We start from the raw sequence: 24,789 nt of genomic DNA, 5'->3' as shown, positions 1-24,789 counted from the left end.
CACATTCTAGCGGAAATGCTAAAGCCCTGATCACAAATTTTTGTTATTAAAAATATGATTTTCTTAAAATATTTAAATTAAATATTATTGCGTTTATTGCTTGCAAATTAAAACAAATTATGTATTAAAAATACTCAGAGAAATTGTTAACAATTGAACAGGAAACAGGACCTTTTCGCTACTGACCAAGGTCTACTTCACGCTGTGCTCATCTGTCGCTGGCTGCGTCGCTTGCTCCTCATTGGACTGGTACGTGTACTCAGTGTGACCGCCGTGTGGTTCTGTATTGGATGCATGCATGGCATTGTAGGCTGTCTTCTGGCTCGGCTTTATAGTTGGCTTGTAAACGTTGCCCAGCTCCTGCGCCAGCATGTACTGTTCCTGCTCTGGATAGTCGTGTTCGCAGTGGTGTTCACCACAGATCTTGCACTCGTAAATATTGGGACGCAGTGTAATTTTAATGCGCTGTGAATATGGAAAATATTGTTAAAGAAATTACAGTTAAATTAAATGATATAAATCAATGTCAACTTCTCACCTCCCAGAAGCTGTCGCCGCTGCTGCGCATAAAGTTGATGATAGCATAGCCTGGTATGCAGACCAAGGATAGGGAGGCAAACATCCAGCCAATGCCGTAGGCCCAGTCTGGATAGGTGTAGCGTCCATTGTGATACGTGGGCTCCTTGTAGTTGATCAAGCTCAGTATCCAAATGGCCTGCAATACACCGAATCAGAATAGTTTCTTTGCAAATCCCATTTGGCACTCACAAATAGCAAACAGGGTCCCAGCACCAGCCAACAGGACTTTAAATAGAACGACGGCGCCTTTCCCGTCATCTGTTTAACATTCTTCGAGAGTCGCCCGGTGCCGTAGAACCAGGCTATGGCAATCATCTGGCAGAAGGCCAGAAACATAATCGTCACGGAGGCAGCATAGTGATCCATTAGCTGGAAGTAGTAGATGCCGCCCTGTATAATGTTCGGCAATCCGAAGAGGCACGCGATGACGCAGACAAAGAGCACCACAATCTCGTGGTAGCCCAGATGCCGTTTGATCCAGCGCGGGAAGCCATCCTGTATGGATGTGACCACCACTTCGACTATGGCAAACTGAGAATTGAGGCCCAGACACAGCAGCATGAAGAAGAACATAACTGCCCACAGCTGGGCGTATGGCATCTTGGCCATTGCCTGTGGATAGACCACGAATATCATGCCCGGTCCATCGCCAATCACATCACGCACATTCGTGTTCTGTTCCAGCGCGAGATTGCCCAGCGTGGAGAAGGCAAATATGCCCACCAATAAGCTGGTCCCCATATTGACCAGGCTCACGGAAATCGTGTCTCGCAGTATGTTATTGTTGTACTTGTTGTAGCTGGCGAACGAGATCATCGATCCGAACGTAATGCCCAGCGAGTTAAAGTTCTGTGAGGCAGCATTGATCCACACATTCGCATTCTTCAGCTCCGACCAGTTGGGCCGGAAGAAGAAGCGCAGGCCCTCGGCCGCGCCGTCGAGCGTGATCGCCCGGAACATGAGAATAATGATGAGCACGAAGGGAAACGTGGCCGTGAAATAGCGCACCTTGGCCGACGATTTGATTGACTTCCACGTGGCAAAGTAAACCATCAGCCAGGCACACACGAGGCAGGCGAACAGCTCCCAACGCATCATGCCCGGATACTCCAGCCCGGCGCTAATCTGCAGCACTTTATTTCTGCAAAAATATATGCGAAATATTATTAATATTAAAGTTCTCTTCCGCTCTTCTCTTGTTGCATACTCAAAGAACTCCTCGGAGGGCGTGCGAGAAGTGTCCGGCGCAGTGGTATTCAGCTCCTTGCGCTGTGGCACCCAACAGTCGGGTGTGTTCCATCTTGAATAAAAGGGTTATTATGTTTATTCAGCATACGCTTTCGGGTAGTGCCATGCCCACTCACCTGTTGTTGCAATCAACCCACGGCATTTCCGTTTTGAACGATGTGAAAAAGTAATAAATTGAATAACCTATTATGACGCTATAGTAGGTGGACATGAGAAACGAGACAACTACGCTGGCCAGACCGGCACCTGCAAAGAATCAGTTTTATGTCTTAATTATATGTTTAAATAGCTATACCTATTGGGTTGAGATTGTGCTCGATCTGTCTAGGTAAGCGGTTAGTTGTACAACTTCTTGAATAGGAATATAGACTATTAAATCCGATGTGATATATAATTAATCGCAGGTTTCTATTTGATTTTCTGCAAATTTATTTCCCTGCAAGCTAAGGCTTTCGGACCGCAGCACGCATGCAGAATTACATTTTGGATTCAAGCTGTAATTTAGACCAGTTCACTTGAATCACTTGTCTAGACTTGGACTCATCTGCATAATTGTAATTGGCCGCGTGCCGCTGCAGCCAATTAAAGCCATTTGTTGGCTTAGAAATGTCTATTAATATTTATTAGTTCGCATCTGGTTGCAGGTTTGACGTTTGACAGTGGGCGTGAGGGTGGGCGTGGGCGAGCGCCTGGGCTTGTGTGGGCGTGCCAAGGCTGTTCTATTGGCAAAATATTGTAAACAAGAGCTTTGCAAATATGTCAAAATAATGTTGTTTGTTGAGATTTATGAGTGTGGCATTTGACTGTTTTTGGAATGGGGAGTGAGTGTACGGTGTGGTGCGGGTGGTGCGGTATCTCACAAACGCTCGCAAGACGCGTACGTATATCGCTCAAAACATTTCCGTTTCAGTTTCAAGTTACACTTCGCCTTTTCACGCCAGCCCCATAAAAATGATACTAACTAATTAGCAAGTGTCTCGGCTCATTCGAATGTGAATTTCAGTTGTTACAGTAGATGGAGAACGCAAGTGCTTCAGTTCCACTGCAGGTCAAGTAAAGCTAAGTAGTACGATTATTGAATACCCTGGATGTTTAGATAAGGTCGATTGGGCGATGGCTTGCCATATTGTAGGGGATGTATAAAGAGCTTATACTCAACCAATATCTACATACGATTTGTTAAAAGTAAAACTAAATAGTCGCGTACAATACTCAATAAATTTATTAAAATTTTCCTCTTTTGATCGATTTGTCAAGTTATAAATTTTCCTGTACAATTTTCTCTATTAAATACTTTTCGAAAGTCCACTACATATAAAAACTAATTTAGTATTTATATTTATATAGGACAATAAAGTCAGAATTCTCAAAAAAAAAAAAAAAAAAAAAATTTTAATATTATAAAAATTGTAATTTATTTAATTGCAAATTAATTGACTATATTACAATATTTTCTAGACCTCTTTATAAATATTCAACAAAACATATATATTTTGTACGAAAATCTCTGCAGTTCCATCAGCAAAAGTGGTATGCTCATATACCTCTTTACAGGGTATCTTTGCATATGTTCGGCATCCGTTTTCGGCGGCTTTGTAAATTGTAAAGCCAACACGCTGTGGACCAACTATTTGTTCAGCTCTAACTCGGTCTATTTTGACATTGGTAATGAACTTTACCAGGCGGCGCCCATATTTGCTTTGTCATGGGCACATAGGCAAATCTCATTTGGAGTTTTGTTTTCGATACATTGTACTATATTATATTCATATTTTAGTGAATGCCTTCTTTGTTTGCTAATTAACTAGGCGGAAAGAACATTTCTAAATTTAGTTGCTCCAAGCGCGACAGCGTGACGCATTCGCACTGACCTATAAAGCGTGTAAATATCTCAACGAAATGACGCAATGAGACTCAATTTTATGATATATGACTGGGAGCGAGCTGTTCACGAAATCTTAAACGGATTTATAAATTCTTAAGTGCCTCAAGAGAGCAAGAATGAATGAAAGTGTGCGAGAGGGATCGCCAAATATTACTCATACGCCGCATGTTGCATCGATATAGATATATTTTGCAGTTCCAGTTATTTGGTCTGACAAACTTATATAGCATATATACTTATCTTATCGATGAATGAAACAAGTTCCATACGATAAGCATAATCATCGGTAGTGACATTATCTTTACACATTTAATTTATATATTATAGTTAAATTTCATGTAGATATCTTGAAAGCCGCGATAATTTGGCAGACAAGAGATTTTGAGACTTACCCTTAAATAGGGGACAGAGCTGACCCAGCGCACCGATGGGACCTCGTCCTGTGTATTGGCCCACAGATAGCTCCATAAACAGCAGCGGTATGCTGCATATGAAGAGTATTATGCAATAAGGTACTAGAAACACACCTGCAATTACAAAGAGCATATTACAAGGCATAGAGAAACGAGAACAGCTAAATAAGCAAATTAAATTAATTATAAATATTTAAGATCAACAATTGCAAATTGTACAAAATAAACAGTCAGCTACATATGAATGTATATAATGTGTCTCCAGTTGTCAGATGTCGCTTGCCTCATTATACATTTCTGTGTGTGTGTGTGTGTGTGTGTGAGTGTGTGTATAATGCGGCTGAGAAATGTAAATGGGGCCTCTGGCTTCTAAGAGTGAGAGCGTGTAAATGAAGATGGACGTAGCCCCCGCCAAGTGGCTTGCGTGCTTTGGTAGTGCAAGGGGGTAAACATCGGGGGAGACGGTGCTCCAGCCGGCCACAGAGATGCCGTACAAATGACAGTGACCGCTTTATTTTGTCGTCGGACTTTCATAATTTTGCGCTGAGCTTAAACAAATTTTAATTTATGACTTTGTTGCGTTTACAACGGAAATGTCGCATAAAGCGCAAAATTCTAAAGAAAAAAAAAAATAAAAAAACCAAAATGCCTCCAAAGATGTCACATAGAATCAAAGTTTATGCCGAAACTTTTCGTATGTTCCTCTTATTCTTCTTTGAGGTTCTATTTTACTGGGACTTTCAATATTGAATAAATCCAACTACAGTATACACAAAAAAAAAAATAAAAATAAAATAAAATAAATAAATAAATAAAATAAAATAAAATAAATAAATAAATCTATAGACGAACTACATATATGAAAACCTCCTCTTTCAAAAATTTCATATGAATTTCAGTTACCGCCTCCACTTTTGTAGCACATGTACGGAAATCGCCAGACATTGCCCAGACCCACCGAGTAGCCAATGCAGGCCAGGACAAACTGCATCTTGTTGGCCCAGTGCTGTTGGCGCGGCTTCAAATTGGCCGCCTCGTCCGACATGTCCATGAAGCTGTCATCGTCATCGATGCCGAGCGGCCTGTAAATGCAGGGAATATACTCGATTATTGTTTAACAGACAGTCATATTGGCATATGGGCATATATTAGGCGTATCTATCTATCTATATATGATTTTTCGCTTTTCATAGTCATTTGCATGCTGGCCAGCCAGGCGCATCTAATTGTTGTCAACACTCGCCCTCGCCCTCTGTAATGCGGCATTGTCTGTGGCACCCGCAGCCCAGACAATTGCACTGATTACATGACCATCGCCGCGACACCAACCACACGACCCCAGCTAGCATTTCTGGTGTGTCAAATGGTTTAATTGTAGTAATCACATGCCAAATGCAACAATAGTCTCTCTACGAGGTGCCAAATGCCAGTGCATTGTTGTCGCATGATCACAGATTAGGGGGTGTGTTTGTTCATACATATATTGAGGGGCCATCACTAGTGCAGAGGCGTAAGGTTTTTGTGCAAATTGAAAAATTGAAAACAATTCGGGATTTTCAAATATTGAATGAAACTTTTCATTTAAAATGTAATAAATAATAATACCACAATAATAAATCTTGGATATACTTATGCGTATGTCATACTTGACGTACATATATTAATTTTTTCAATGGCTTATCGTGCATGTTACTATTGACTCATTTACTAAAATGAAATTTCCATGCCAATCATTGGCAAGCTCTACAAATTCGTCAAATAAGTTTTCTATAAGACACAGAGATAAAGTTGGCTTCAACTGCAAAGTCTAGCCAATTCCATATCTTCAACTTGAATCAGTGAATCGGTTTTTTTTTTTTTTTTGACATTCTGCCACATTTGTGTCTTGTCACATTTGTACCAAAACCCATCAATCCATTCAATTTCGAATGGACAGCAGCTCCATATTTTATGTCAATTTTATTTATAACAGACTCAGTCTCAAACTGATCCCATAAATAAATACAAGAATCGAACGTTATCAAGAAAAAAGTAACAGAAAATAAAATCGGTCTTTGACACGTGCCGCCTGCAATACATTATGCACACAGAGATCATAAATAAATTGTATAAATGATGTAGTCTCGGGTCGAGCTTGAGCAGGCCACTTATCCATTAAATAAACGTTAATATTCAATCAGCGGCATTTCGCTAATGAGCAAAGCAAACACAATTCAATCACAATGGGCCCTATAAATGCGAATTGAAAGCCATTAAGCACTTGCTCAAAAATCAAATGGCACCATTCACGTCACGTATATTACATAAGAGCTAGGCGCAGATGAGGGGCTTACACTTTGGCCACGCGATTGTAGCGGAAAAAGGATTGCTCCGAATGCTTGGATGACTGCGCATCCAGATCGTTGCGATGGGGCATCTCGCTGAAGTAGTTTGAATCTCTCAGGATATATGGGAGATAATAATTTATACTAGATAAACGTTATCCATGTAGATTGAAATTCTTTCTTTTTTCAACACTTCGCGCAGGATTCGATGCGATGAGGAAGCTGTGGAACAACTGCACCGATCGTGGGTTGCCAACTAACTGAAAGGCGGCTCACGCTCCCAGCTCCCAAGCTAATCTTGCGAATCGAACTATTTGTGATCTGATCTACATGTAAATTGATCGAGTCAACAGTTATACTTAGTTACTTATGTAGATCTATTGATCGCGTTAAGGAACATTTACTTTAAAAATAGCTGCGATCGCTCCCAGCGATGTTCACGTTTCGTGTCAAAGGCATCATGTGCTCCCCATACATAGATGGTGATAAAATTTCATTATTTACTAACATTGTGCATTTGTATGTGTATGTGTGCTAACATTTGCTTTTTATGCTTCGGTGTGAAATGGTGCCAAAATTTGCAATGAATTTTAAGTGTTTTATGCGGCCGTCAATTGGCTTGACAAGGGGCGCGTTTGAATCGCTAATGTATGCTGTCTATATGATTATATAGTATGTGAAAAAAGATCCAATCTGACTTAAATGATCACTTAAATAAAGAGAATGGAGCAATTGTTGGTTAAATATATTGAAATGCTAGCATAAATCTGTCTTGCTGATGGGGCAGCTAGAGAAAAGGATGGGCTATGCTTAATGTCGTGCAATCTAGTTAAACTTAAATTAAATTGAATTAGTAAGACTATGGAATGCTCAGAAATCTGTTAACGACATAATTCACAGTGCACAGAGATCAGATCAGGTCAACGACATGGAATCTGAGGAATACTCAAATTCTCTGTACAAATCTTGTTGATTTCTTTCTGGGGTACAAGAAATTGATTTAAACAACGTTAACTTGCCAAAGTGGATGACTTAGCTATATAGGGATATATATCCTTTATTGATTCATCAATAAAGAAAATTTCGACAGCTGTCTTAACACGTCTCTAATCTCACTAAATATCCTAAGGTCTAACTCGCTTCTCTATTCACACTTATCTCGTTTTAACTTACGGCGGCGTCTGTGGATTGACCATATCGAAGAGCTCATTCGCTGTGGTTGGCACACGACGTATAACTAGCTTGCGTCCATCTGTGGAGCCAATGCCAATGGAGGCCAGCGAACGGACCGATGTGACATCCGAGTAGATCTGATTGCCGGCTAGCTCGTGGAAGTGATAGGAACTGCCGCTGAGCGAGGACTGCGGCTGCATGTAGAGCGGATTGGGTGGCTGCAGTCCGCCTGTTGCGGCCGAGCTGCTGGCGAGATTGCAGCTGCTGTCGCTCAGGCCGGGCAGGTAAGCTATGGGCGTGGCATGCAAACAAAAGTAACACTACGCATCCTCGATGAGCGTGACCAAGTCTCAACTCACCTGATACTACAGACCTCATGCTGCTGTGATGGCTGCCCAAGCGCGAGCGCAGATCGTAGCTGAGCGGCTGAGCTGAGACGGCCAGTCCATCCAGGCCAGCCATTGTGGTGGTGGTGGTGCTGGTTAGTGTTGCGGGCGTATACTGTACCACTGGAATGGGTGGTGCGGCGGCGGGAGCAGCTGCCGTGTCATAATCATCTATGGTAAAGGTAACCGTAGATGTGGATGTCGTTGGCATTTGCATTGGCTGCTGCAGCTGCGCTGGTTGAATCACATCCGAGCTGGGCCGCGATTTGACTGAGGGTTGGCGTAGCGGCTGCTTGTGCATGGCCGCCGACATGGCCACCAGCGATGTCGTGGAGTTGGTCTGTCGAAACGGCAAGTACGGCGCCCCCGCAGTGGAGCTGACTGGCGTCCCGGGCGTGGCTGGTATAATGATGTACTTGGGTGCTCGCACGGAGGGGCCGCGTATGAGTCGCGTTTGTTCGTCACCATCTCCGCAGCTCTCGGCGCCGCTGTCCGACAGTTGGCTGAGCCGCATCGGCGCCAGCGCTGTGGGTGGGTTGCGTTTGGTTACCAGATTCAGGGCAGTGGGCGAGGAGGCTGTCTTAGCCAAAGTCTGGCGATCGCCCTTCGGGGCGCTGCTTGAATCTTGATCTGTCATTTTGGCAAAGTCTTGTTGCTGCTTTTGCTATTTCTCTTGCTGTTGTTGTTGTTGTTTTTTGGATCATAAAATCATGTTTCTCCTATGTTGCTTCTGGCTTGCACTTGTTTGTTCTGGCTGCTTTGGCTGATGCTTTCGTGTGCCTATTTATCATTTTAACGCTCATAACTTGTAGCTGGTGCCGCACAGCTTGTTGTTGATAAAGCTCGTTGTTGTTGTTGTTGTTGTTGCTGTTGCGGTTGTCATATTTTTAAATCACATTAAAACCTTGAACAACACAATGCCATTATTATTATGCTTATTCTCGCTGTATTTGTGTCTGGCTCTGTGCTCTAATGTGTGCTCTAATGCTTTTAAATCACAATAAAATAAATAAAGAGAAAACCAAGAGATGCTATTTCTCTTTGCTTAATTTCATTCTTCTATGCTCTATATAACCAGCTTGAATGGAATCTTTAGTTTAGAGTTATATATTATTTACTTTATACAGCAATCTTTAAATATAAAACATAGCGAGATAAGCTAAGAATATCCTCTCAGATTCGAAATCTTAATTAATGTCATAGTCGTATTTAATTAACTTCCGTTTTCTCAGCTTTGAGAAAAATAATGGCAATAAATGTTAAAATCTATTAAAATGCAATTTGATTTTTAATAGATAAATTATTGTAGATTATCTATGCGCACAACGAATTAATTGTTGAATGAAAACATTTTAGGGTCTCAAATTTCATTAATCGTTTTTAATTTTTGAATTTCTTCAGCATTTAAAATACTCTGAACTGGTGATATAACATTCAAAAGATAAACCAAGTAAAATAATAAAAAAAATAAAAAAAAAGTCGAAAAAGCAGTTTAGAAAAATGTTCTTAAATTATTCATGATAAAAAAATATATAAATATTTCTCACAAAATATAAAAAAGTAACTTTAATATATATAGCAAATGCGGATGTTATATCATACATTTTCTAAACTTTACTTTTCTTTCCTAATGTGCGAAACACCTGCAAAATTTTACACTCATAATTAATCATGCGCATCACCTTTTTCCTTCTGTCATCTGGGCAATTAAGCAAAAATTTCTTCATGATATTTACTTTTGAATATTTATATAAATAAACAAGCACATGTGCAGTGTATTTTGTTCCAGTTTTGTTTTCTTTTATATTTTATCATTGTGACATGGAGATAAACACTCCTATCTGACTGACTGACTGACTGACAGAGTGGCTCTCACACTTCAGATCGCCAACAAGGCTCGCACTTCACTTGCATTACTGTATCTTATCGAGCTGTGATAAAGGTTATCCCCACCCCCTCCACAATGCATTGTTGGCTTTCATTTGTGAATACGAGTGTCTTGTGTTTGCTTTCTGGTCAAGGCCCCCCATCCCCTCGCTGATAAATTCCAGCCGTACGTCATAATCTATGCGATGATCAATGCGTATGGCGCTTTGCTCCACTGACTCTTTGAGCGGGCGCAAAGGTCATTGAAATGGGTTCAGAATTATTAATTACGCATCTTATAGCGATATATTATTGTTGCTATTACTACTACTACGATTGCTGCTATCGACTACAGACAACAGACAACTCGTATGCATTGCACATGTCACTTTATGGGGCTTCGTTGTAATAGAACAGCCCCAATGCCCGACCATGTGATATGTAAATTTTATTTATACACTTATTTATGAGCGCAGCTCCCTAATGCTCTATGCATGAGCTAAGCTCTCAAATTTGTGTCGCTATTTTTTTTTTGTTTTGTTTTAGTTACTCGCAAATTTATAGCTACTTTTTGAGAAATTATTTTAAATTTACTTTTTTATTTTATTAATAACCTGAAGCCATTTGAAATAGAATCTTTGGCTATGTACATTTTTACCATACTTAAGTACATTAACTGGTAACAGGATCGAACAAAAGTATAATTATTCATCATCAAACCAGCTGAGTCAATTTTTTTGTTCTATCCGTCAATTCGTAATAATATGCGCTATTCGAGCTCCAAACTGGAAATGTTACAAGTGGACAAACTTAGGTAAAGTTTGTTTGTTTAAATATTATTTATTGCCTTTTCCCTTTCCATAAATTCGCTTAATTTATTCGCCTGCCAAAATAGCTGTAGAGAGGTTTGAAATGTCTTAAAACGTAGAGCTGGCAAATTTGGTGAATAGCAAAAACAATATCTAAAATTATACTCTCTTGATCTCCCTCTCAATAAGACATTCCAAAATGGGAAACAAATCTGTTTAAAATAAATCACGGAGCTTCAAGGTATCTGCTAGTCGAGCACGATCGTTTTGAGGCCTCAATGTGATATTCTCTCACGCTAAGATAAGAAATAAATGTAGGAAATGCACTTTCTATCTAAAATTCTGTTATCTAGTTTGTAATCTGATTCAATTTGTACTTTTATCTATAAATATTTGAAGTATTGCGATAATCATCAACGACTAAATGTTTACATTTATTTTATATTCCCGATATACAAAAATGCAATCCAATCTATATACAAATATTAAATAGTTAAATTGAAGCACACGACTGTTGTGTTAATGAAACCAGAGTCCATACATAGCAAATACTCAAGGAAAAAAAAAAAAAACCTTTTAAAAAAATTATACATTTGCCATCAAACAACGCAAAGTGATTTCCTATAAATAAGTTTTGCGTGTTTTGGAAACTGCTGTTATTGTTTATCAGCAATAAAAGTAACAATAAACTAAAATATTTAAACATTTTTATTTGCACTTTTTGGCATTGATTTGGCCCGAGTCATAAGCAAACCTTTCACAAACAAAACAGCAAAAATTGCAAACGGTTATAATGAACGTCAATAATGACAATAATATTATTTATTTATTTTTTAGTAAACGCTTCACAGTGATTTTTTGTGTCACATTTGATTCTTATTTTAATTAGATTTTATTTGCAATTGACTCCACTCAAATTTCATTCATGCTGCATTAATGTACACTACAATAGGCCCGACCAGCTCTATTTCAATTTCAATCATAATTCTTAATCTTAATAGCATAATCAGCACTTGGCACGATATTATTATAATCAATTACCCGAACGCACAGATAACGCTGCGTATACGCGATGCGTGTGCTCCAATTGGAATTTAAGCAGTTTTAAACAGTTCTTGAAACACGCATTTGTGTGCCAAACGGTTCTCGCATACACGATCTATGTATGACAGCGACGCGATGCCTCGCCACGTCTATCCAATCGTCGAGCTATAATGCCGCCGTATACTATGCGCCCGCCGAGCTGCCGTTAAAAACGTGCAAACACGCGCGCTGTCAAATGTCAACTGATCCACGTTCGCGAATATCGTTTACACTTGGGCTTGGACGCCAGCGACTCACGGCTCACGGCTCACGCTCAGCCGATCGTCCATTTGTCCGCTTTGCTCTCTCGTTCGCTCACCCCTGCGCCGTGAGCAAGCGTGCGAGCATTTGCGGTTTTCGGCTTTGGTTTTTTTTCGTACGCTCGTTTATGCTTTCCGGCGCGGCATCTGATAGTGGGCCGCAGCAATCATAATAAACACAGGCACTACTATGATAGACTGCGATATACTCTGGAGACAATTGTTTTTGTGTAAAGTAATTCATTTCGAATTTTAAAATATCATGGGCTCCTTATTTAGTTTGCAGCTTATTCAGCTTTCTACAGAAACAACTCAGGCGACCCAATATTATACCTTATTCGTATAACCTAATTCTGCCGCTTTTGCTCAGTCACTTAAGCTTCTCCATACATAATATATATACCCCTTTGGCCATGCTCAACAGTATATAATAATACTCAACTGAAATGCAGCTAATATGCGGTTTATCCTCCAAATGGTTTCATAATTTTTTTTTTCTCTTGCGACCATGAAGAAGAAGATATAATTTTCAAACAACCAAAATTGATTCTTGTTCCATTCTAGCTTCCGTTTGTGCGATCAGCTTTAGATAATTGCATTCTTTTTATTAATAATGACGGGCAATTGATTTGCAGCGGCGTATGTCAAGGCAAGCGGGCAATATGAGAAGACATTTTTTATTTGATTATCAAATAAAATAATAATAATGAATGTATAAATGTTAATCATATCACCAGATTCAAGAACGAGACTGGATTTTGTAAGATTTGAATATGAATACTGATTAACTGAGAGACTGACTAAACTAGTGTTGGCTTGATTTGAATAGTGAAAATCATTAGATATTCCATAGAGAATTTTTAATTGATTCTGAGGAAGAGTAACGCTATAATTGTATTAATAACTATTAAAAAAGCTTTAGGTGGTAATGCCCAACTAGGGGATACGTTGAGCCGCGTCTAATCATAATTTTTAAATATACTCCATAGCTTGTAGCTAGCTAAAAAATAGCATCAAATTCGACACACTTCGTCGACCTGTCCAAGAATATACATATATACTTTATATAATATAATGAAACTGTAAATTAAATATAAATATATAAGGTAAGTATTCATGATTTTTTCTGCTTAAACTACATCAGAAAAACAATATTTATTTACTTTATTTATATTCATTTAATATTTATTAGTTTACAATAAGCGATTACAATTATGTTTTTTTTTTTTTTTTTTTTATTATTACTTCGTTTTAAATACAATTTATTATAATTACAATTTAACTATTGTTTTCTTTTTACAATTTTTTCTTTATCAATATTTGCTGCCAGTGCAAAAAGTTTGTTCAACTTAATTCTAGTTGATATTGTGGAAGTTTTATTAAACGGCCTTTGTTTTAAAGAAAAAATAAGAGTTTTGCATGTTAATTGTGAGCAAAATGTTGTCAGAACTTTAAATATGTCTTGCTTTAATTGAAATCAGAAAATAATTTTATTTCGTTCCTGGCATATTACTATTGCAGAAAGTTTAGAAACCTATACACAAAATATGCGCTACTAAAAATATCATCGATTTGTTGTTTCGTTTGCCTGTGTTGTTGTATTATTTACAATTGGTCTCTTTCTGTCTGTATTGATGTGTTGGTGTACGTGTGTGCGAGTTTTCATGGTATTTCCACTATGAAAAAAAAATTGTTCGGCTTAAAGTAGTGACTATACATTTCGTTTATGTTTAATAATATTAATTAAAAACTTCATTTTGAATAATTAAAATATAGCGGCGACTGCTCGCATGCCCCCAAGCAACAGTGGTGCACTGTGAACAGGCGCGAGAAGCAAAAATTTCGCTGCATAGCTTCAAGCGCGTTAACAGCTGCGCTCTGCGCTTGGCTGGCTGCGGGGGAAGAAAACTCGCCGATTCGTTGCCTTTTTTTTTTTAACACTTGCTGTACTAGTCAGTTAGTGGAAGTATTTCATTTGCATTTTAAAACAATCACAACAATTTAATATTAATTGACTAAAAAACTACAAAAATAATTGGTTAATCATAGTAGTAGTAGTAGTAGTAGTAGTAAGTAGAGTTATAGTCATAGTCATAGTTCAAATCCTCCATTAGTCGTTGTTTTGCATTTAAAATTAAAACAAACCTTACATACTTTTCTTCTCCTATTCATTAATCTTTTGTGCGCTGTGAACGCCTCAGTGGCAGTTTTTTTTTTTTTTTTCATTTTGCATTTTCATTTTACATTTATATAATGTAATTTTATTATTTAATTTTTTAGGAGCAGCTTCTAACCTTGAGCATGATTTTATTTGTGATCTATCTCTCTCTCTGTGTGTGTGTGTGTGTAAAACTTTTGATCCTCTATATAAACTATGTAAGACAATCGTTGAGATATTGTCTTGTGTTTATATTTATGTCTGCTGTGGCTATACGCTGTTCCATTTCAAGTTTACGTACTGCTAAAGAGTATTCTTATGGGTGCATTGTTCGTTTCGTGTATGTGTGTTGGAAAGGTAAGGCAGTTTTTAATTTTAAAGGCGAGTTGATGTCCTAAATAACACTCGAAATAGTAGTGGGGTATTTGTGTGTGTGTGTGCGCGCGTATATTTGTGTGTGTATTTTGTGCTATAATACAAAGTGTCGTTGCTACTACCCACACCCTAAACATTTATAGGAAATCTTTAGTTCTATATATTTATATATGTATATGTATGTATATAACAAAATATCATTATGTAATTACACTCGACTAATGAAGAAGTTGTCGTTAGAGGACGAGAATTCGTTTGTAGCTGCACTTTAAAATCTAAATATTCTCTCTGCATCATTGCATTGTTTCTGTTTCACTTTTGGCAGTTTCGTTAATTGAAAATTCTATGGTGGCCTTTAAAAAATTTCTATTGCTTGGCAACTACGCAAAATTCTCATATTAGTAAGGAAAAATACTAAATTGTTAATACAAAATAATAAAATTATTTTCTTAAGTTATTAAATAAATGTTTGCAATGCGCTTTGTGGCATTTCTTTCATGTCGTTTTGCTTTTTACAATTTCTATTAATGTTTCGTTTTGTTATTTTCGTCAGTGTTTCATAAACGCTGACGACTACATTTTCTGCTCACAACTGTACTTTTGCTTTTCCTTTCTGTCATTTCATTGCATTTGTTGCGCGAAATTTAATTTCGTTTCTAGCTTTTTGCACGAGCATCTCAAATACTTCTGTTACAAACTAAAATTATAGCTAGGGGTATTTGTTGTTGTTCTGTCTGTGTTAAGTTACTTTACAGTTTAGGAGATATAGTCCGGTGTTGGTTCGGGCGCAGCGTCCGGGTTAGCGAACAGCGGATTGGGGAACTCTGGAGGATGTGGCAAGGGTGCCAATGTCTTGGGTCTTCTTCTGTAGGCCATTAGCCAGCAGGAAACGGCCACGGCGACGGCGACAAGCGCCAGCAGTGCCGTGATAACCAAGGCTATGATCAAGCCCACCATGGACACGCAAATATCCTCAACACGCTGAGCCGCAGGTTTGACTGCATTGAAATAAACAGAGAGTATGATGTTAGAAACCATGAATAGGTAGGTGAATAACTAGGTAGTAGTAGGGGTACTCACTGTTGGCATCATTCAGGCCTGGACCGCTGCGTTTCTCGAATGTCAATATGGCATTGGATGAGATGGTGATCTCCTCACGCAGCTGACCCTCCACGCCAGTGCTTGTGGCAATTGCCGTTGTATCGCTTGAGTTGTCCGCAATGGAGCGACGTCTGCGTCCAAAGGCATTGTAGCCGCCGCAGTTGACCGGCTGGCATTTGCCGAAGCAAACGCGTATGTTGCACTGGAACCGTATGTTGTCACTGGAGGGGAATTTAAAGGCATTGAAGCTGGCCAGCAGACTATTGGTATCCGGATTGTATTCCCAGTTGCCAAAGATGCTTGTGTCCGTGGCACAGCCATTCTCATCGGTTACGAGGTATTCGTTCTGTACATTATCCTCCATTGTCTTGGCTATGCAGGAGCGCGCGAATCCGCCATAAATAGCTAGATGAGCAGAGCACAAAAGAGAATTCAAGAAATGAGTTTTTCGTTATTTTAGTTAAAGTTTTAGCTACTTACTGGCTGGTTCAACGTCCACTTGCAAGCGTAGATTGTCGCCAATCTCTGCAGAATTGATTTCCTCGCCTTCATTGGTAATTATTCGCATTTGGCAGATCGGCGGTGGTCCAGTATTGGCAATTGTGCCGGCTGTTGTCAGCATGGATACGTTGAAGCCTAGCGTCACGTTCTTCTCGCCGGTCTGGTAGACGCACTTGATGTTGTAGGCCTGCGCCTTGTAGGTAACCAGCTTGGGGTGCTTCTGTATGACCAGGACGAAGCTGGCCACATCCTTAACGGCTTGCATGCCACAACTGCCAAAGTGTACGCGGAAGAGTTCGGTACGTGGCACCGTTTCACCAGCCAAATTGACAACTCGACGGCATTCCTCATCCTTGCTGTGTCCCTTCACATACAGTACGCCGTTGAAACCTGGCTCGGTTATATGGATCTCCACTTGTACTCCATCAGCCAAGCAACTGACAACCATGTCGGGGCGTGGGAAGTCCGTACGGAAGTTGGTGTGATTGCAGTGCAGCTCTGGATTACCTGTGTAGCCGGTGATGCATTGGCACTGGGCACGATGGTTCACAGCATTACAGAAGGCATTCACGCCACACGTCTTGGTCAGGCAGGGATCCTCACAGGTCTTTGTTTCCGGATTACAGAAGCGATTGTCCGCACATTGCTCATTGGTGACGCATTCGGGCTGCTCAACGGGCACGCATTCACCCAGCGGTGTTAGACGATAGCCCAGGTCAATGGGACATGTGCAGCGACCACGTTCATCGATTACCATGCCGCGCTCCAAGGCGCACACGCAATGGCCGCTTTCATCGATACGATATCCTTGTTCCACTAGACAGGGTGTGCAATACTCGTAGATGTCGAGAGCGCTGCCCGGTGGGCACACGCACTGGCCATCGACATCGCGCACAAAGCCCTTCTCGATGACACACAGCGAGCGCTTGTCGCACTGCACGGCTGCGTTACCTGTGTAGCCCTCGAGGCATTCACAGATCATGGTGCGCACAGGCAGCGTATCCAGGACACGGCATTCGGCATTCACGCCGCACGGCTGGGTTGCGTTGCAGGGATTCACACATTCGCCTCGCAGACAGGCGCGTTGAGTTGGGCAGTCGCCATCGCTGGTACAAATGGGCACGACTCGTTCCTGCTCGCAGCCATTGCGACCGGGCACAGTGCCGGGCGGGCAGGCGCATTGGGGCCTATGCTGATAAACCTTGCAGAGCTCGTCGTTGGCGCAAATGGCAGTGGTCTCACAGGGATTGGTGCATTTGCCATTGACACAGGCCTTGTCGGATGGGCACTCGTCATCGTTGCGGCAGCCAAGAGGTGTGCAACCCAGACGCGCATTTCCGCCATGTCCAGGAGCACATTCACACACGGCCCGATGATTAATGGCCAGGCATTCGGCATTGGGTCCGCATTGCTCGCCCTGGCAGGCGGGTATGCAGAGCTGATTACGGCATGCGTGTGTTGCTGGGCACTCGGAATTGATGGTGCATTCGATTTTGGCGCATTCGAATTCAGGATTGCCCTCGTAGCCCTGGCGACAGGTGCAAACTGGCTTGTGATCCTTGATGCGACACTCGGCATTCACTCCGCAATTGCATGGATTACGGCAAATGCCGCTCACGCAAGACTTGTCGGCCGGACAGTCGGAGTCGGAGATGCAGCCGCCTACTTTCACGATGCTAGTGGTGGGTTTGCAGCTACCGCTGCCACTGCTGATGTAACCATCTGGACAGATGCAGATCATGGTGCGTACAGGTGCCGTAGGGGTCACCTGGCACTGGGCAGGTCGTTGACAGGGCTCCAGTACCAAGCACGGGTCGACGCATTGTTCGTTGATGCAGGCCAAACGAGCAGGACAGTCCGTATCCAGTTTGCAGACAGGTTGGGGCTCCGGGCGACAGTCCACATATGGATTGCCAATGAAATCTGATGGGCAGCGGCAAACGGCCATGTGGTTCTGTGGACGACATTCGGCGCGTGGCGCACAGATATTACGGTAGACGCATGGATTTACGCATTGCTCGTTCTGGCAGGTCTTGTCCGTGGGGCAGTCATTGTTGCTAGTGCAGCCAATTACTCGGCAACGCTCGTAGGGATTGCCGCGATAGCCGCTGTGACAGCGGCACTGGGCACGACTCGACTGTACGTAGCACTCGGCATTGGGGCCGCAGGGATCGTTGACCAGACACGGATTGATACAGTTGCCATTGATGCAGGCCTTGCCAGAGTCGCATTCGCCGTCGACACGACAACCAATGGAGCGACAGACGGCATAGGGATTGCCCTCAAAGCCATCCTGGCAGCTGCACACGGCGCGATGTTGTTGGACCTGGCAAACGGCGTTGGAGCCACAGTTGCAGGGATTGCGGCACTGGCGATTGACACAGGCCTCCTGATCTCCACAATCCGAATCACTTTCGCAGCCTGGCGGACTCTGTAGCACCAGTTGACGGCATTCGCCGCTGGCATCCGGTACTTGCGATTCGGGACACTCACAGACCATGGTCCGTACGGGTACGCTGTCCAACACACTGCAGTGAGCACTGCGTGCGCAGGGCGATAGTTCGGTACATGGATTCTTGCACTTGGCATCGATGCAGGCCAGGCCGCTGGGGCAGTCACCGTCATCGCGGCACACGGGCTCCACGGGCCGACGCTCGCAGTAGGCATAGGGATTGCCCAATGGCATTTGCTCGGGACAGCGACAGACGGCACGATGCTGTAGCGCCTGGCAGATTGCATTCTGGGCGCACGGGCTTTGAGCACAAGGATTCACACACTGGTTGGCAACGCAGGCCAAATTAGAGGCGCAATCGTAGTCCGAGTGACATTCTAGACGCACACAGCGCACAAACGGATCTCCCTCAAGGCCAGTGGGGCAACGGCAGCTAGCGCGATGATTGCGGCCATAGCATTCAGCATTCAGAGCACAAGGATCAGCGATCAGGCAGGGATTGACGCACTCATGATTCGTGCACTGCTTGTCACCGGCGCACTCATCGGCCGACTGGCAGCCAATGGGCGCGCAGCCGAATTGGGCATTGCCTGAGAAGCCAGGCTTGCAATAGCAAATCGGATGATGATTCTTGACAGTACACTCGGCATTGGGCCCACAGTTGCATGGGTTGATGCACTGCGCGTTGATGCACGCCTCCGCAATGGGGCAATCCGAATTGGATTTGCAGCCCACAGTGATGACATCCGATGCTGCAATGGAGTCAGAATTAGATAGAGCTGAAATTAAAAACTTTCGTCTTATGTTGACTTACGTGGCAGACAACGAGTGCGTGCGTCTCCCGTGTAACCAGGCGGGCAACGGCAAATGGCGGCGCGATTCTGCACATGACAGTAGGCGCCTAGGCCGCAGGCGTCAGCCACACATGGATTCACACAGCGTTCGTTCTGGCAGTTCTTATCTCGTGGACAATCATCATTGCGTGTGCATTCGGGGCCAGGAATCTTCGGTATAGCAATATCCGTGGTATAGCATTCAATGCGTGGATTACCCTGGTAGCCAGCTGGACAGCTACATTGCGCATAATGATCGCGTGCATTGCACTGAGCATTCACACCGCAACGTTCCAGGTGGCAGGCATCCAGACAACTGCCATGCAGACACACCTCAGAGCTGGCGCACTCTGCATTGTGCTGACAGCCGCCGGAGACGATAGCCGGCTGGATGGGCACACAATTGCCGGAATTGTCAGAGACAGTGTCGCTGGGACACTTGCAGATCATGGTGCGCAGTGGTAGGGTATCCAGAACGGCACAGCTCTGCTGTGGGCTGCACACGTGCGGCGTGGCACATGGATTTGCACAACGCTGATTGATGCAAGCCAATTTCGATGGACAGTCAGCGTCTTGGGTGCATTGCGGCTGTGGATCCTGTTTGGGCTGCTCGCACAACACGAACGGATTACCCTGGTAGCCTGGGCGGCACTCACAGCGTGGCTGATGACGACGTCCCACACAAAGAGCATTCACAGCACATGTGTCCTGCTCGCAGACTGGACGGCAAATGCGATTCAAGCGATCGCAGGCTTCGTTATCCGCACAATCCTCGTTGTACTGGCAGTGGCCAGTGATGCAAGCGATGAAGGGACTGCCCTGGGTGCCTTCGGGACAGCGGCAAACAGCCTGGTGATTCTGTGGCAGGCATTCGGCGTCGCTGCCGCAACGCACCTGGCCGTGGGTGCACGGGTTGACGCAGTTCTCATTAAGGCAGGCCTTGTCATAGGGACAATCAGCATTTATCTTGCACTCGGCTGTAAAAATGAATAGATTCAATTCAGATTCAATTTGATTTGGGTACTCGTAAATACTTACGCTTGAAGCATTGCACTTGTGGATCGCCACCCCAACCAGCGGGACAGTAGCAAATGGGTCGTGAGTTTTGCACACGGCACTCGGCATTTCCTGCACAAGGATTGGCCTCAGCACACGGATCCTGGCAGCGTTTGTTGATGCACGCTGTTGTGGGCGTGCATTCCGAGTCGTGAGCACAGCCAGCTGTGATTTGTGCTGCATGAAAAGAGTGGAGCTTAATAAAATGAATGTGCTGTGTGGGTCTAAAAGTCACTTACGTGGTTGGTAGCAGTTGGTGAATGGATCACCTTGAGTGCCCTTCGGGCAGCTGCAGATGGCTCGATGATGTTGCGCCAGGCATTCAGCAGTACGCGCACAGGGCGATGGATCCAGGCAAGGATTGACACAATTGCCTCGGCGACAGGCCTCGGTGTCCTGGCACTGATCATGTGATACGCAGCCTTGGTCACGTACGGTTTCTACATATGAATTGAAGATCATAGATTAGTTGCGAATTGGCTAAGGTGGGAATTTAAGTGAGCGTGCTGCAGTTATATAGAGGTTATAGAGTGCATATAAAATATACAATGTGCAACTCTGCAAACGGATAGAACGGGGAGCATATATTGAACAAAATTTACAAGAATAATTATTTTTATATTTTTGGCTGTAATGATAGAAGCAAACTCGACATAAAGCAATATAAGAGATACAATCCTTTCTGGAATTGTTTGCTTGTTTGTTGTGAGCTTACCTTTGCGACATCCAATGTCCGCATCACCCACGTAGCCAGGCTCACAGCGACAGATCATTGTGCGCAGGGGCAGTGTGTCGACGACCTCGCAGATGGCATTCGCTCCACATGGATGGGCTACGTCGCATGGGTTCTTGCACTCGCCATTGAAGCAGGCCAATTTGCTGGGACATTCCGCATCCATGGTGCAGCCTTCGGGCTTGACCGGCAGCAACTCACAGCGTACTGCTGGATTGCCGCTGTAGCCGGCTGGGCAACGGCATTGCGCACGATGATTGTCCACGCGACACTGGGCGCCAATGCCGCAATTGCAGGGATCCTCGCAGCGCTCGTTGCGACAGGCCAAATGGAAGGCGCATTCATTATCGTTGCGACACTCAGGTCGCTCGCAACGCAATAGAGGATTGCCACGATAACCGTCAGGGCAGTGACAGCGGGCACGATGATTGAAGTCCGCGCGGCAGATAGCTCCAGTGCCACATTGAGTGAAGGTGCAGGGATCCACACACTGCTCGTTAACGCAGGCCTCGGTGGGTGCACACTCTCCGTCGGAGCGACAGCCCAGCAGATAGCAGTTTTGCAGTGCGTTTCCAGTGTAGCCTTCGTTGCATACGCAGAGCGGACGATGGAGCTGCACGTGGCAGCGTGCCTGCTGTGCACACAGATTGGATTGCTCGCAAGGATTGCGGCAGAATTGATTGATGCACGCCTTATCGTTGGTGCACTCGCTATCGCTGGTGCACTCCGGCTTAGGCGGATCCAATTGAGGCACTTGACGCACGCACTGAGCATATGGTGAGCCATAAAACTCTGGCGGGCAACTGCAAATGGCCTTGTGATTGATAACACGACAAATGGCGTTGAGGCCACACGCCTGTTGACATGGATCACGGCATTTCTGACTGACGCAAGCGCGATCCCGGGAGCAGTCTTCGTTCGTCACACACTCCGGATAGCTGCAAGTGGCAGCACCGTTGTGTACACGGCAGATACCGTTGCTGCGACAAGGCGATGGCTGGCACAGATCAACGTCAACATTACGTGGCGCTTCGCATTGCACAAATGGATTTCCTATCATGTTGTCGGGACAGGAGCATATCGGACTGTGATTGATGGTCTGACAGACAGCGCCATATCCGCACACTCCAATGCAGGCATCGACGCACTTATTATTTACACAAGCTCGATCCTTGGCGCAATCCGAGCTGAGTGTGCATTCAGGTCGACAGCCCTGGCCCAATGGGTTACCAAAGAAGCCGGGGAGGCACTCACAAACAGCTTGATCTCGTTGCACGCGGCACACTGAGTTTAGGCCGCACGGGGATGGATAGCATGGATCCGAGGCCGGCGGTGGTGTCACCTGTCGTGTGCATTGCACAAAGGCGTTGCCCGTATAGCCCGTCGGGCAGGAACAGATTGGAATGTGATTGTTGACGTTGCATAGAGCTTCCAGTCCACAGGTGCCGGGGCAAGGATCAGCACACTTATTGCGTATGCAGGCACGATTGGCTGGACATTCCGAGTTGCCAACGCATTCGGGACGACAGCCCTCATACGGATTGCCAATGTACTCCTGTATACACTCACAAACATAGCTTTCGCCTCGCAGGCGGCACTCGGTGTTGCTACCACACGGCGATGGCTGGCATGGATTCTTCGGCGAAGGCACTGGCGTTGGCACAGCTGTGAAATCGATATAAAATGTATAAATTAGGTCTAGATTTAGGGTTGGGTGGGGTGGGGTGGTGAAGAGAGGTCGCCCTGCCTATATACAATATGCAAACTTGTTTGGTTGGACAATTGGTTCTTACGTTGTTGAACTTGCTGGCAAAGTCGGAACGGATCACCCGTCATACCGGCAGGACAATGGCAATTGGGCGTATGTAGGGTAACTCGACAGATAGCATTTTGACCACAGCTTCCGGGGCATGGATCGCGACACTTCTGACCTATACAGGCCAAATTATTTTGGCACTCGTCATTGTAAGAACACTCGGGTCGGCAATGGGGCGGCGTGCCTTGGAACTCTGCCAGGCAACTACAGCGCGCTTGACCGTTCTCGTTCGTACACTGAGCATTTGGTCCACATGGAGATGGGTAACATGGATCACGTGCCTTTTCTGGCTTGCGCTCTATAACAATAGGACTGCACAGCCTGTAGGCATTTCCAGTGTAACCAGCGATGCATTCGCAGTGAGCACGATGCTGTACAGCTTGACAAACTGCGTTTAGGCCGCATTGTCCTGGGCAGGGATCCACGCACTTGTTGTTGATGCACGCGTGCTGTTGGGAGCAGTCCGAGCTGGTGTAGCACTCCAAGCGACAATTGGGCGGTTGACCCAGATATCCAGTGATGCAGGAGCAGATCGCGTTTCCATTCCGTTCAATGCACTGCGAATTGGCTCCACATGGCGATGGTTGACACGGATTGATATTTGGCTCATCCCGCACCGGTGTACAGTCAATAAACGCATTGCCAGTCATGCGCTCGGGACAGCGACACATGGCAATGTGATTAATGGCATCGCAAAGAGCGTTTTGGGCACATGTTCCAGGGCACGGATCGATGCACTTATTGCGTACACATGCTCGATTTCTGGGGCACTCGGAATTCAACACGCATTCCGGGCGACAACCGACGTAGGGATCGCCCTTATATTCGGGCAGGCATGAGCATACACCATTGCGACACTGTGCATTCGTGCCACATGGTGAGGGATTGCACGGATCATCAGGAACTATAAAAGAGTTGGATTTACTGTTAGGGGAAACTACCGTGAATTGTAAGAGACTGAGCATACTTGTTGGTGCCGGTGGCGGCGTGGGTGGCATGAGACGACAGCTAGTGAAGGGGTCGCCCGTATAACCAGCGGGGCACGAACATGTGGGCGTATGATTAATTACATTGCACTGTGCTGCAAAGCCGCAGGCACCGGGGCAAGGATCGCGACATTTCTCATTGATGCAAGCCAAATTACTGGCACACTCGGCATTAATGGTGCACTCAGGGCGGCAGTTGGGCGCTGCGCCAATAAAGTTGGGCAAGCAGCTACAACTGGCGCCTCCATTCTGTTCGCGGCACTGAGAATTGGGTCCACATGGCGATGGCACACACGGCGTAGGTGGCTGCTTAGGTTGATCTGCCTCTTTGGGTGGTGGTATCGGGAAACAGCGGACGAAGGCATCGCCTGTGTAACCAGACTGGCAGGAGCATAGCGGACTATGGTTGCGCACATGACACTGTGCATTGAGGCCACAGGCGCCAGGGCAGGGATCTTCACACTTCTGGTTGATACAAGCCTTATCCGCGGCACACTCGGCACTGATGACACACTCTGGACGACATGCAGGTGGAGTACCAATAAACTGAGGCAGGCAGCTGCAAATCGCTTGACCCTGTGATTCGCGGCACTGAGAATTGGCGCCACAAGGCGACGGCTCACATGGATTTTTATAAACTGGGGGCGTGGCTAAATGGGGGAAAAGTTGGAATTAGCTCGCATACGTGATTGATGGCAAAAGTAAAGCAAAGCATTTTCTAAAAGCACAAAGCAAATCAAAAGCATTTTAGC

At 44.4% G+C, this 24,789-nt stretch overlaps 2 protein-coding genes across 4 annotated transcripts in view; both read right to left on the bottom strand.

The window, feature by feature from the left end:
• Positions 1-71: 71 nt before the first annotated feature.
• LOC6577424 (sodium- and chloride-dependent GABA transporter ine) lies at positions 72-12,245 on the bottom strand. Of its 3 annotated transcripts, none has more exons than XM_015165659.3 (10): positions 11,725-12,245; positions 7,982-8,875; positions 7,623-7,911; positions 5,029-5,207; positions 4,105-4,239; positions 1,944-2,073; positions 1,787-1,879; positions 769-1,720; positions 539-715; positions 72-465 (listed from the first exon to the last, which is right to left on the bottom strand). In XM_015165659.3, exons 2-10 carry the CDS (start codon positions 8,643-8,645, stop codon positions 193-195), a joined length of 2,892 nt encoding a protein of 963 aa, XP_015021145.1. In that variant the 5' UTR covers positions 8,646-8,875; positions 11,725-12,245; the 3' UTR covers positions 72-192. The 3 variants fall into 3 exon arrangements, with proteins under 3 accessions (XP_015021145.1, XP_015021144.1, XP_015021146.1); XM_015165658.3 differs by having other exon boundaries at positions 7,982-8,912; positions 11,735-12,245; XM_015165660.3 differs by lacking the exons at positions 7,623-7,911; positions 7,982-8,875; positions 11,725-12,245 and adding an exon at positions 6,459-6,710.
• A 1,382-nt stretch (positions 12,246-13,627) lies between these two features.
• The window catches only part of LOC6577423, a 113,927-nt gene continuing 102,765 nt past the window's right edge, over positions 13,628-24,789 (bottom strand). Inside the window, exons 67-75 of the mRNA XM_044008711.1 lie at positions 24,019-24,687; positions 23,029-23,955; positions 21,218-22,900; positions 20,742-20,942; positions 20,485-20,679; positions 19,428-20,423; positions 16,141-19,365; positions 15,640-16,065; positions 13,628-15,557 (exon numbers count right to left, since the gene is read on the bottom strand). Of these exons, the coding sequence (XP_043864646.1) occupies positions 15,316-15,557; positions 15,640-16,065; positions 16,141-19,365; positions 19,428-20,423; positions 20,485-20,679; positions 20,742-20,942; positions 21,218-22,900; positions 23,029-23,955; positions 24,019-24,687 (8,564 nt within the window). The 3' untranslated portion in view covers positions 13,628-15,315. The remainder of the gene's footprint in view (positions 15,558-15,639; positions 16,066-16,140; positions 19,366-19,427; positions 20,424-20,484; positions 20,680-20,741; positions 20,943-21,217; positions 22,901-23,028; positions 23,956-24,018; positions 24,688-24,789) is intronic.

Source organism: Drosophila mojavensis, unplaced genomic scaffold (genome assembly GCF_018153725.1).
Source record: "Drosophila mojavensis isolate 15081-1352.22 unplaced genomic scaffold, ASM1815372v1 contig_36, whole genome shotgun sequence".
NCBI lineage: Eukaryota > Metazoa > Arthropoda > Insecta > Diptera > Drosophilidae > Drosophila > Drosophila mojavensis.
The sequence above is the reverse complement of the archived record's forward strand: the minus strand, read 5'-3'. Positions and strand labels throughout refer to the sequence as shown.